General features: G+C 33.8%; 1 protein-coding gene across 1 annotated transcript in view; it reads right to left on the reverse strand.

The window, feature by feature from the left end:
* The window catches only part of Malrd1 (MAM and LDL receptor class A domain containing 1), a 475,502-nt gene that overhangs the window by 391,405 nt on the left and 70,991 nt on the right, over window positions 1-13,106 (reverse strand). The window contains exons 9-11 of the mRNA XM_048367779.1: window positions 12,577-12,669; window positions 9,974-10,181; window positions 3,378-3,524 (exon numbers count right to left, since the gene is read on the reverse strand). Coding sequence (XP_048223736.1) covers window positions 3,378-3,524; window positions 9,974-10,181; window positions 12,577-12,669 — 448 coding nt within the window. The remainder of the gene's footprint in view (window positions 1-3,377; window positions 3,525-9,973; window positions 10,182-12,576; window positions 12,670-13,106) is intronic.

A 13,106-nucleotide genomic window follows, 5' to 3' on the forward strand; every position in this document is an offset into this window, starting at 1 on the left:
TGGAACATTCTCCAAAATACATCACATCTTAGGGCACAACGAAAATCTGTACAAATGCAGAAGTATCTAAACCATTCCATGCATTCTATCAGACCACAATGGAATAAAAGTAGAGCTCAACTCAAACAGCGACCACCGAAAATCCTACAATTCATGGACACTAAACACCACATTGCTGAACCATCAGTGGGTCATTGAAGAAATTAAAATGGAAATTCAAATGTTCATGGAATCCAACCAAGATGAGGACACAAATTACCAGCTCCTTTGAGACACAGCAAAGGCAGTACTCAGAGGAAAATTTATATCTCTGAGTGCACACAAAAACAAACTGGGGAAACAGCAACTCAATAATGTAAGGAAGCACCTTAATTTCCTTGAAAGAGAACAACAAGCCAAACCACAAGTCAATAGACAGAAGCAAATAATTAAAATCAAAATCAGAATTAAATCAATTAGGGACAAAAAAAAACATCAAAAGAATCAACAAAACAAAGAGTTCGTTCTTTGAAAAAATCAACAAGATAGAGCCCTAGCAAACCTGACCAAACAATGAAGGCAGCACACTCAAATACACAAGATCAGAGAAGAAACAGGTAACATCATCACAGAAACAACCAAAATTAAGAACACAATAAGGGACTATTTTGCAAACGTTTATGCCAACAAATTTGAGAACTTGGAAGACATGGATTATTTCCTAGAAAAATTTCATATCCCCAAACTGAACCATGAAGATTTAAACCTTCTAAACAGACCCATATCCAGCATTGAAATAGAAATGGCAATAAGTGATCTCCCATTCAAGAAAAGCCCAGGTACAGATGGATTCACAGCAGAATTCTACAAGTCCTTCAAAACAGAACTCACACCAATATTTCTCAAACTCTTCAATGAAATTGAAAGAGAAAGTTCACTACCAGACACATTCTACGAAGCCAGTATAACTCTCATCCCAAAACCAGGCAGGGACTCATCACAGAAAGAGAACTATAGACCGATTTCCTTGATGAACATAGATGCAAAAATTCTCAACAAAATTCTGGCCAATCGACTTCAACTGGTCATCAAAAAAATCATACACCACGATCAAACTGGATTCATCCCAGTGATGCAAAGTTGGTCCAATATACGCAAGTCAATTAATGTAATCCACCACATCAACCGGAGCAAGGTAAAGAACCACATGGTTATATCACTAGATGCAGAAAAAGCATTCGATAAAATCCAGCACCCATTTATGCTAAAAGCCCTGGAAAAACTGGGATTCCAGGGAACATTCCTGAATATAATCAAGGCAATTTATGACAAACCAACCTCAAGTATAACTCTAAATGGTGAAAAACTAAAGCCATTCCCTTTTAAATCAGGAGCAAGACAGGGATATCTACTCTCCCCCCTTCTTTTCAACATAGTACTAGAATTCCTAGCCAGAGTAATCAGGCAAGAAGAAAATACGAAGGGGATCCAAATAGGAAAAGATGAAGTTAAACTTTCTCTCTTCGCAGATGACATGATTCTATACCTAAAGAATCCCGTAAACTCTACTCCCAAGCTACTAGAGCTGATCCATAACTTTGGCAAAGTTGCAGGATATAAAATAAACCCTCAAAAAAACTAACAATAACAATTGTTGGAGGGGATGTGGCCAAAAGGGAACCCTACTTCATTGTTGGTGGGAATGCAAATTCGTTCAGCCACTCTGGCAAGGGGAATGGAGATTCCTTAGAAGGCTAAACATAGAGCTCCTCTATGACCCAGCAGCCCCACTTTTGGGTAGCTATCCAAAAGACCACAAACAAAATCACACTAAAGCCACCAGCACAACAATGTTCATCGCAGTCAATTTCTCATAGCGAGAATCTGGAACCAACCCAGATGCCCCACAGTAGACGAATGGATCAGCAAAATGTGGGGCATATACACAATGGAATATTGTGCCTCTGTCAGAAAGAACGACATTGCCCCATTTGTAAGGAAATGGAAGGACTTGGAAAAAATTATACTAAGTGAAGTGAGCCAGACCCAAAGAAACATGGACTCTATGGTGTCCCTCATAGGGAATAATTAGCACAGATTTAGGCAAGTCACAGCAGAGGATCACAAGAGCCCAATAACTATACCCTTACGAACACATAAGATGATGCTAAGTGAAATGAACTCCATTTTCTGGAAATAATTGTTATATCACTGTTTTAACTACTTTCAACGTGGTATGTGTAACTATAGCTTCTATTATTGATGATCTTCTTGTATCCCCTTCCTGTGGTTCTACATACAGTACCTCTGGATCTTATCTGAGTATATTGGACACCTTATATACTGGTATTAGAGCTAGGATATTGAAAAAGAATACCAAAATCGAGAGACACAGGGTATAAAAAGATAAACAACTATAAAAGCAATACTTGCAAACCTGTTTGGTGTAAATGAACTGAACAAACTCATGGGGGGGAAGGGAAAGGGGGAGGCGGGAGGGGAGAATGAGGGAGGAGGTAACAAACAGTACAAGAAATGTATTCAATGCCTAACGTATGAAACTATAACCTCTCTTCACATCAGTTTGATAATAAAAATTTTAAAAAAATGTTTTTGTGACCCTAAAAAAATAAATAAACAATTAGAAAAAGAAAAAATATTATACTCTGGGACTTACCCATAATCCCATAACTCTAATTTACAACTATTATAACTAAAATATGGCTAATGTTTATTGTTGTCAAGCTTCTCAAATAAAATAATGTTTATAAGAGGAGGTGAAGAACAGTTGTGTAATTACAGCTTTAATATGAAAGTTAAATATGTGAGTAATAGCATCCAATGTCATGTAAAGCAAACAAAACAAGGAATCAAGAACAAAGTCTCTGCTCTTGTAATTGCATGGCACATTTCTGGAATTGCCTGTGTAGTTACAGTTCCTCAATTTTAAGAGGATATGTAAAACTTGTACCAGTCATTCAAAATATATATGAGGGAGAAGTACACTTGTTTGTTAGAAAGATGTTTTCAACATCTTTTTACAGATTTACTTTATAGACTCTGCTAAATCTCTGTTTTCTGTTCCCAGAAGAAGATTAAACTATTGTTCTTGCTGTTTCACCAAAAAATTGGATTGCTCCCCCCCCGAAAAAGGCAACCTACTGTACGATTTATCAAAAAAGTTTTCTTCTTCTCTGTGCCTCCAAGTCCACCTCTAAAAAATAATGCAACGGCAGAAGTGTTTATTAAAATAATGTTTCTTTAAGGATATTCAATTAAACATTATTAAGTTTATCCAGGAAGGCTTAAGAGTTGTATTTACATAGAAGAGTTAGAAGTGGAAATAGACACTATCATTACTCTGCAACATGAAAGAAAACCATTAAAAAAAATCCCACCACGATCTGTGGTTGTTGTGTGATCAGCTTTTGGGAAATGGTGCTCTCCATTGCTCAGTTCTGTCACCAGCTCCCAGTGTGAATCTTCTTTGAGAAATGGTTTCCAGCCGCAGACCCCAGCCTCAAAGTCACAGTTGAGATAATTTGCTGTCAGACACAGCCAAGAAAACAAAAAAGAAATGAATTTGAGGGTGGGAAGTGGAACACTGATTCTTAAAGTCAACTCCAGAGGTCAGTGTATCCATTCTGCTTTATAGTGAGTGTGTCTGATGACCAGAATAGCTTTTTTTCAACATCATGCACTTCCTGTGTTCGGGGTACAGCATGACTTCCACACAGGACTACAGATAAGTCTGTCACATTTCATCCTCATGTCTCATCCCCATTCCACCTAATAATGCCTAGGGTAAACTCCATAGCTTTACATGTTGTTACTAATTCACCTGCCAAGTACAAGCCTTCTGCAATGGTAGTTTAAAAAATCCACTTAAATGGAGGAAGTAAAATGAGTCCTGAAACACTGAAGAAGTTGGGGTCAGCATCCTAATGCTCATTAGTCCATTTTTAACAGCGTTTCCAAATTAAATGTCTCACCACTGTTCAATTGCAAGTAAATTAGATATTCTGAACATTTTCTTCTCCTGGTAGATAACTAAAAAGTTGGAAAATAGTTACATTAAGACATACATCAAGAAAGAACTAGCTCTAGGAGAAATCAGGGTTTTAGTAAGTTTCATAAACATCTCTCCCAGTTTGATATCAAATTACTGAGAAATAAAAGCATGCTTAAAGCAATGGGGAATAAAATGAAAGTTCCAACAACTTAACTTATGCTTTGGAGAAATTAATTTTCATTGTTTAAATTTAATTTTCCTAAAATAAGATCATAATCTTAACCAATCAGAGGTACTAATCTGGAGTAATGTTAATATAATTATTTTAAAAACTCACTTCCAAAGAAAAAATTTTAATGAAGAATTATTTTCATAACAATGGGGGAAAAAGGAAAAGTAACACCACAATATATCAGGAGACACCAGATTTTTTTACATATTCCCATTGCTATTACCAATAGGCATTCATCACTGAGTTTTCCAAGTACTTATAAGGAGTGTGTATGTGTGTGTGTATTCCTTAAATCTCATACGTACCCTGTTTGATAAGGACAATTATTCCTAAAGCAGAAAAGCATAACTGAGAAAATTAATCAACTAACTTTTCTATAGAAGATTTCAGCAAATAGGACATCTAGATTTTTAAATTTAGGATACTGTCCCAAAGCTTTTAATGTACAGCCTCCCTAAACCAAGAATTCTAGGTCATAATTAAGCATCCCATTACCAGGTGCTTATTTCCAACGATTGTTTTCAACTTGAAATAATAGGCTCCATGGGCCAGAAAGTTGAAATTTCTCATTACATCTTAATAATCCAGGATATCCAAGTCTCTGTAACACAAATACTTAGTTTCATGATCAGATATTCCTCCACTGGAGTATCAACTCTTAAAACCCTAAAGTGCAATATGCAAATGTAAATGCCACTTAAATTTACCCTCCATGTAAATTCAACATTTAAGTCACAAAGCCATGTTTGTTTAAAGAAATATAATGGGTATATGACAAAAAGATTTATTTTTCTGCTTATAAGCAAATGTAATTGTCTCCTCTAAATGGTTTTCCGATGAAATACAAACAATTACATTGACTGCAGTACATAATAAAAAATTGTGCTACACAGTATTTAATGCTATACCATTACAGAAAGCAAATGCAGGTCAATATCTGACCAACTGGAAATCTACTGCTTCTGTTTTTTTTTTTTTTTTAAAATTTTCCCTGCTCTGGCTGTACACATGTTGATAAAGGTCAGAGCTAATGATGAAAAGTTAATCTTCCAAGAAGAGTCTCGTCTGCTTTTTGACACTGTCCCAGTATTTATAAATCATTGGGACTTTTGTTTAGTGTCTTGATCTTTGAATCTTGCTACCTTTTAGACCACCATACAGTTCTTCTAAATTGGCTAGTTTTATGCAGAAATAATCAAGACTCAAAATATATACCTGATATCTCCATAATGTGGTTAAAATTCCAAATTCTTGGCTGTGAACTTGGCTGAGGAACCCTTCACTTTCTCCCAGTGCCCCCCACCCAACTGACAGAGGTGCATTTTCTCAAAATAACAATCATCCAGGGTCTGGATGGCTCTGTATCTGGCTAGGCCCAGGATTTTCCAATTTGTACCTGGTCTCCTAACATGATTAATACCTCTTTCTCTTCCTCTTTCCCTCACTGAGTAATAAACTCAATATTGTTGCAAGTAAATTAGATATTCTGAACATTTTCTTCTCCTGGTAGATAACTAAAAAGTTGGAAAATAGTTACATTCACACATACATCAAGAAAGAACTAGCTCTAGGAGAAATCAGGGTAGTAACTTATATATTGCTGCACAAAAGGAACAAGTCCACACAAACAACAATCTTCATGACAGCAGGTGGCTATTTGAAGTAAACACCCTCATTCCCAAACAAGCAGAAGTGAGGCATAGAAAGAGTGAAGTGTGAGTGTCATACTACCCAGGCATTGTCACACCCATGGACACATTTCACAACTGCCAAGAGGGAAACAAGTATTTGAGATAAATTAACTTTGAGTTGTATAAATGTTGAAATTTGGCTTGAGCATATAAATTCAAATTATCTCTTTCTCATAGGCATTCATCAGTTAAAATGTCCATCATTATTTTTCTATGGAACACTAACAACCATTGTTCCTAGAAAAATGAAAAATTAAAATTTGTCACCATAAGATTTGTTAATGACTATGATATATACATACATTCACACAATATTTGTCTATCTGTGGTTGGCTCATTTCTTTTTTTTTAATTTTTATTGTCAAACTGATGTACAGAGAGGTTACAGGTTCATACATTAGGCGTTGGATAGATTTCTTGTCTTTTTTTCCCCATTTTTCTTTGTCATGGGGCTTGAGCTCCGGGCCTGGATGCTGTCCCTGAGCTCTTCAGCTCAAGGCTAGTACTCTACCACGTGATCCACAGCACCACATATGTATTTCTAGTGGCTAATTGGAGATGAGGCTCACAGACTTTCTTGTCCAGGCTGGTTTTGAACCTTGATCCTCAGATCTCAGCCTCCTGAGTAGCTAAGATTACAGGCGTGAGCCACCAGCATCTGGCTGGCTGGCTCATTTCACTTAACACAATGTGCTCAGAGTTTATACAGTCGCTGCTCATGGTGCTTATCATTAGATAAAATTTACATATATGTGTATACATTTTCATATGATATGATATATATGTATATATGTGTATATATGTGTGTATACATATTGAATAGAGTTAGTACTCTGCCATTGAGCCACATATTGATCATGAGAGTCTCTTGAGTCTTGAACTATAGGGTTACATCTTCAGATCTCAGGATCTGGAGTAGGTAGGATTTGAAGTGTGGACCATGGATATCTCAGATCTTAAATACATTCATCCATTGGCCAAAACTTAAGCTATTTACAGATACTTGGCTCTTGTGAATAATATGGCAATGCAGATTAATAACCCTATTTTATACAAGATTGCGCCAATGAATCTTAAAAAAATAATTGCTTGATAGTTTAATTGTAGGGAATAATGAAGGAATGAGTGTTTTGACTTCTATCCTAAGCAGTTCCTGACTAGTTTGCCTCTTAGCTTTTGTGCATGTGTGTCATTTTTTTTTATATGGCATCTATTTCCTACTTCAGCTGTCTACATTTTCAAACCCTGTCTTGTAAAAATCTCTCTCAGAGTTTAGGGTGCAGATGAGCCACTTGGGACATTGTGGTAATGAAGCCTTTGGATTTGGAGGGGAGATTAGAGCACAGTTCTCTTTAAACAGTTCCAGTTGATGCAGTCCACAGAGGTCAAGACAGCAACAAAACACCAGCAAACTCCACCAGCCTCTTGGGCCCCTGGGACAAAGGCTCAGAACGTTGTACTCACTAAATCAGTGTGTGGAAGGAATAATAATGTAGTGATGAAAGAATAGCTGTGGAAGGGTGTCTTTTGGGCAAAGTAGACTGCCATTCTTCACACGTTAATCTTTGCAAGTCTCCAGGACTTAGTAAGATCCTGGAGCTCTTCAAACTTCATGCACAAGCTGAAGGAACAGAGAATCAACATATTTTGCTTGTGTTTCATGAACTTGGGCATTTTCTTTATGAAATACTTTTGTATTGAAAGTTCAAAATTATAAAACAAAAATTATAAAGTGTATAAAACGTTCATACACACTTAAATGATTTTTAATTTTAAAGAAAGCTCTCTCCTTTTGTAAGAATATATATATACATATGTATCTATATGATTTAACAAAGATATGCATAACTATTTTAGTGTAAAATATAATGGAACCTATATCATTCTACTCAGTTTTACTAGAGTAAAAGAAATTTACATAAATAATTACATGAAATATTTATTTGGCATTAAAATATGAGTTCACATACCTATGTGTATGTGTATATGTGTGGACAGATATCTGTATGTGCTGTCTGTAACTATTATCACTTTCTTAACTCATACCTGCTGTATCAAGTTGATCAAAACATGTAAGCCCAAAAAGGTGAGATTCTATTATTTTTGAAAACTTCCAAGATTAGTAAATAGCACTATTTGTTAATAAGCACAGGCATCTATCCCAGTATGGACCCAAAGTAAATAGCAGAATAGTACTGAACTACTGTGTTTGAAAAATGGCAGGTAAACAATCAATAAAACTTCAATAAAAGAATAAAATGAAAAAAAATGTCCAAATTAAAACACAAAAATAACCTGTACTTCTTCAAGCCGAACTTGCATGTGAAAAGCTATTAAGAGACAAGCAGTACAAAGAACCACCTACTACAGGAAAAGGAAGAGACAGGACAAAAGAAACTAAATTTCCACACATACACTTGAAAAGAAATATGTATTTTCTTTCAGTTATTGAAATAAAAAAATGATTGAACCTGTTAGAAAGATGAATTTCCCCAAAAGAAATTAACAAAATTGTCAGTGAAAATTTTGAATACGACCTAGAAATTAATCTGACATAAATTAGAGAAAATAAATTTTTTTTTCTTTAAGCATTTTTTTTGAAGGAAAGAGAAGAGCCATCTAACCACTCCTGTGAGATCTCATCGGTTAGTTCATTATTTGGCTTAAAGGTGGTTGGGGAACTAGCTGAGTTGATGTTTATGGTGAGGCAGGGAATAATTTCCTTGTTTTCATATTTCTCCCTTTCAGTCCTTTTTCATTTTTCTTAATAAAATCTTCACTCACTTATTGAGAAGAACTGTTGTACAAAGATCTTTTCATTAAATAGTGACATTTATGTTATTGCAATATTTTCCCCCGCTCAACAAAATATCTCACTAAAACACTGCAGAAAACTAAATGTCAGCAATTTTAATTTTTTTAAAAGCTTCTTATATGTGATATAGGAAAATAGATTCATTTAGTTGGAAATCATGGCTGTCAAAAGGATATTAGAGTCTTGATTGCTAAGCTACACTTACATGAAAACCATACTGCAAGGTGTAAGTTAAATTCCACTTGGTTTGAAATATGACTAGGGTTGAATAATAATGGAATCTCTGTATCCCTCCTACTAGAGACTGCATAAAAGGCCCTCAAAAAAGATGTTTTTTGTCCTTCTGACTGCAATGATGGCTGAAGTGATTTCTACAGTCATCTTGGCAGCCATCAAGGCAATGTCAACTTCTCCCTCTTTACTTTCACTCCTCAAATTCCATAATAATTGGTAAGGAAAAAATTAACTTATTATCAACAATCTATAAAAGTCTCCCTACAGGCTGAGCTAATAAGAAATTTTTTCTCATCTATTTTATTCCTTTCTAAATGAGGTATTTCAGGTGTTTTTTATCTTTAAATGAGAGTACAAAGGGGTTTCAATTCATCATATTAGTTTGCGAGTGCAAACCTTGCACCTTGGTCAGTGCCACACCTTTGATCATTCTCCCCTTCTCTCCCAATTGCATGCATCCCATCAAGTTACCTGGTTCCATTTTCACGTATGTACATTAGATATTATGATTGCATTTGCCTATCCTTTCATTTGTCTGCCCACCTTGCTCCCCCTCCTCACACAACATATATTACAGGTTCCTAGGATTCATTTTGTTAAACTGTAATTTAGTTGTTCAAAGGACTCATACCACTAAAATCTTCCCCTGCATATACTATCCTTTCATTAACAGGTTTGTGTATATATGTATATGACCTTGTATGTGTTTTTATATATATACAAATAACCCTTGTATATGTTTACATTACTTTTCTTCTTTAACCAAAGTATATGTACAGCACTAATCATGATTCATTCGTTGAACAATTTGAGATTGTTTTTTGTAACTTTAGCAGCAAGCACCAAAACTTGAAATTAATAGAAAGACCCTCAAGAGCATAGTGATAATAGTTTCAAAGCAAGAAAGAACATCCATCTTATTTCTCAGGTTATTTTACTTTGGTATAAAGAAAGATTGTCTGAACGCAATTCATAAATTACAACAGGAACATGATCATTAGTCCACTTACAAAAAGTTACTATGTCGTCATCATCTCCATCATAGCAGTCCTGCTGAGGGTCACAGGGTGGTTCTTGGGCAATGCATTGGCCACTGGCACAAGAAAATTCATCCACAAAGCAATTGTGTCTGGAGTTGTTGTGTCCACAAGCATAGACCCATATTTGATCAAGCCCAATAAAACTGCTCGGGCTCAAAATAACACCTTCAAAAACAATCTTCAGAAAAGACATGATCAATTTATAAACTTTATCTCTTTTCAAAAAACTAATGAAGGATAATGAGATTAAATAATTATAACTAGTTATATTTATAAAATATATAACTATTTATAACTATGCATAACTATAACTATATATTTATATAACCATATAGTTATGCATAATATAACTATATAGTTAATATCAAATAGATATGAATAGTTATATATATTATACAAGTAGTTATAATATATATAATTATATATTATATAAGTAGTTATAAAATATATAACTATTTATCATTATTTATATATAACTATTTATAAAGTTATAAAGCAGCCAAATACAATTGATAAAGTTTCTATTCAATAAATGCAACGTATATTCTTAATCATTAACAACTCACTTGCTTCACTAAGGACTCTGAGAAGTCACGCCTGACCAGATAAAATTCAGCATCCCATTTAACTGCCTAAACCACCTTGACCACAAACTGTACTTTGAACAGCTCCTTTTCTTTCATTCTCAAGGGAAAGGGAAAATATTGTTATTACTTATACAATAGGAGTCATAAGTGTGACTTTCCTTTTCAGTTTCTAAAATTAGAAATTGGATGCATGAAGGGGAATATCAGATGATGGAAAGGGATAATATAAAAATAAAAATTTTTAAAAATATATTTAAAAGTCAAACTTGCATTAAGCAACAATTTCTTGATAGTAAGTCCCAATTAAAGAAAATAAATCTTATTAAATTGCTAGCTTTAACTAGAGATATACAACTTTAAGCAAGTAAAACAATCTTACGTTGCCAATCAAATGAAAATGTCAAAATATTAGTATTCCTTGAGGTTCTACCAAGATTAATCATTAGTAAAGAGTAAAAGTACAGGAACATAAATAAATGATTATCAAGTAACCAATTTACTGCTGTACAATTTAGTTGGCTACTAGCTACAGACAATTACTTCAACTTGAATTAAAATAAGACTAAAATTCAGTTTCTTAATCATGTTAGCTCCATATCAAATGTACATAGAAATATGGCCGTGTCTATCATATAACATGGCACAGATAAAGAAAATTTCATTAATACATAAACTTCAACTGAATTGAATTGAAATACATGATAACATTCTGGCAGGATACTAGGAATAAAGTCATACAGCTTAAAATTTTTCAAAATATAAAATATATATGTTTTTTAAGAATTAAGATCAGGTTTCAGTTTGCAAATATATTTTGAAAATTAGTTCAGAAGATAATATTGAAGCCATATCATGTACAATCATAACAAAATTTTATGTGCTGCTATATGCCATATACTTTTATTTTTCTAATACATGAATATAAATTTTTGGACCAATAGCTGGGCATTTTCATAGCCGCAAAAGTTCAGATGTGTAGAAATAATATAACTTGAAGTTTCAACGATTGATGAGCTTAAACATAAATCTCAAAAGTGTACCATTATTAAAAAGCTAATTACATTTCACATGCACATAGAAACCTGTAATAACTGTGTACTTTATTCTCTTTGCATTTTATGTTGTTTTAACCTTGAGTACAAAAGAGGAATTTTAGATTCATGGAAAAAATAAACTTACTAAATACATCCTTTAGAGATTATGCAGATAAATATCAGGTTATGCAATTTTTAAATTTAATGTCAGAATGTTAATTCAACAAGATAGTCTGTAAACTTCAACTTTAAGATTTTTACAAAAATGCTTATGATTCAAAAATTCCACAATGGTATTCTAAAAGTCTACATAATTATACATTAGTACTTTGGAGGTTCTTCCTTTAGCACCTGGAAAAATACATAAATGTGATGGCACCATAGAAATTGAATGTAATTTACTTTTGTTAGCTACACATACAATTAGTCTCATTAACTTTACCCCCACTGAAGCATAGATAAATCTATATTCACTTTATTCAAATCTCAAGTTAATTTATTAAAAGACAGAATTAGCTGAGCTTTCTCAGAGCATATATATTTTTCAGCTGTGTCTTAGTATACCTCCAGCTATCCATGTGTAGTGAAAATATAAATTAGTTCACTCAACCTACTTGTACAAACTCCACTGATTTCCAATATCCATTTACTGTGTTATGCTTTGTACATTGTGCTTCCCTGTGTGCAAAATGGGTTGGGCATGGTCAGGAAGTAGCCCACAAGAATTAGCAAGTTTGTGTCAAAGTAGACACAATCTGACTCCTCTATTTATGGGACATTTGGCCTGCTAGGGGCCAAGTGTAATGAAAGCAAGTATATCATTTATCTTCCCAACATGCAAGTCTACCTTCCTAATTTCAATGATAATTTAAATTTAGCAATGGATGATAAACTCAATACTGCAAAACTAAAATTTAAACTTGAGATGAAAATTTGTTTATCTTCCTTATACCTGAAATGTCTTCAATTCTTCTGGTATTAACACATCAGCTTTTACCCATTTTCTGTGAGTTGATGTATTGTATGTCCAAAATGTTGCTTCATCCTTTGATTTGAAGAGATAAACATTGTTCATACTCCAAATTTTACTCAAATTTACATTGATCCCTTAATTACATTTTATAAATGATTTCCCTATCTGTGTGCCATTAATAAATGAAACCTAAAGTACTGATAATTAAGAATAAGTAGGGTGGATAACATTTCTGAAGAAAAAATAAATATCTCCATAATAAACGTGCTTAATTTTTACTTAATGTTATCAATACTCATTTTTCATATTAATGGGAATTAATATTTTCCTACATGTATGTATGTGCATTGATCATTTTCAACTATGGTTATATTTTTCTTATGGGAGTATTCATTCCAAGTTCCACATAATTGTTGTCAGGATTTTATATTGCAATAGCTTGACTCTTCTGTTCATCTATCAAAGCCCTTTTTCCTTTTCTGTAGCATACAGTGTTTTAGGTTGCAAAC

This window comes from Perognathus longimembris, chromosome 18 (genome assembly GCF_023159225.1).
Source record: "Perognathus longimembris pacificus isolate PPM17 chromosome 18, ASM2315922v1, whole genome shotgun sequence".
Lineage (NCBI taxonomy): Eukaryota > Metazoa > Chordata > Mammalia > Rodentia > Heteromyidae > Perognathus > Perognathus longimembris.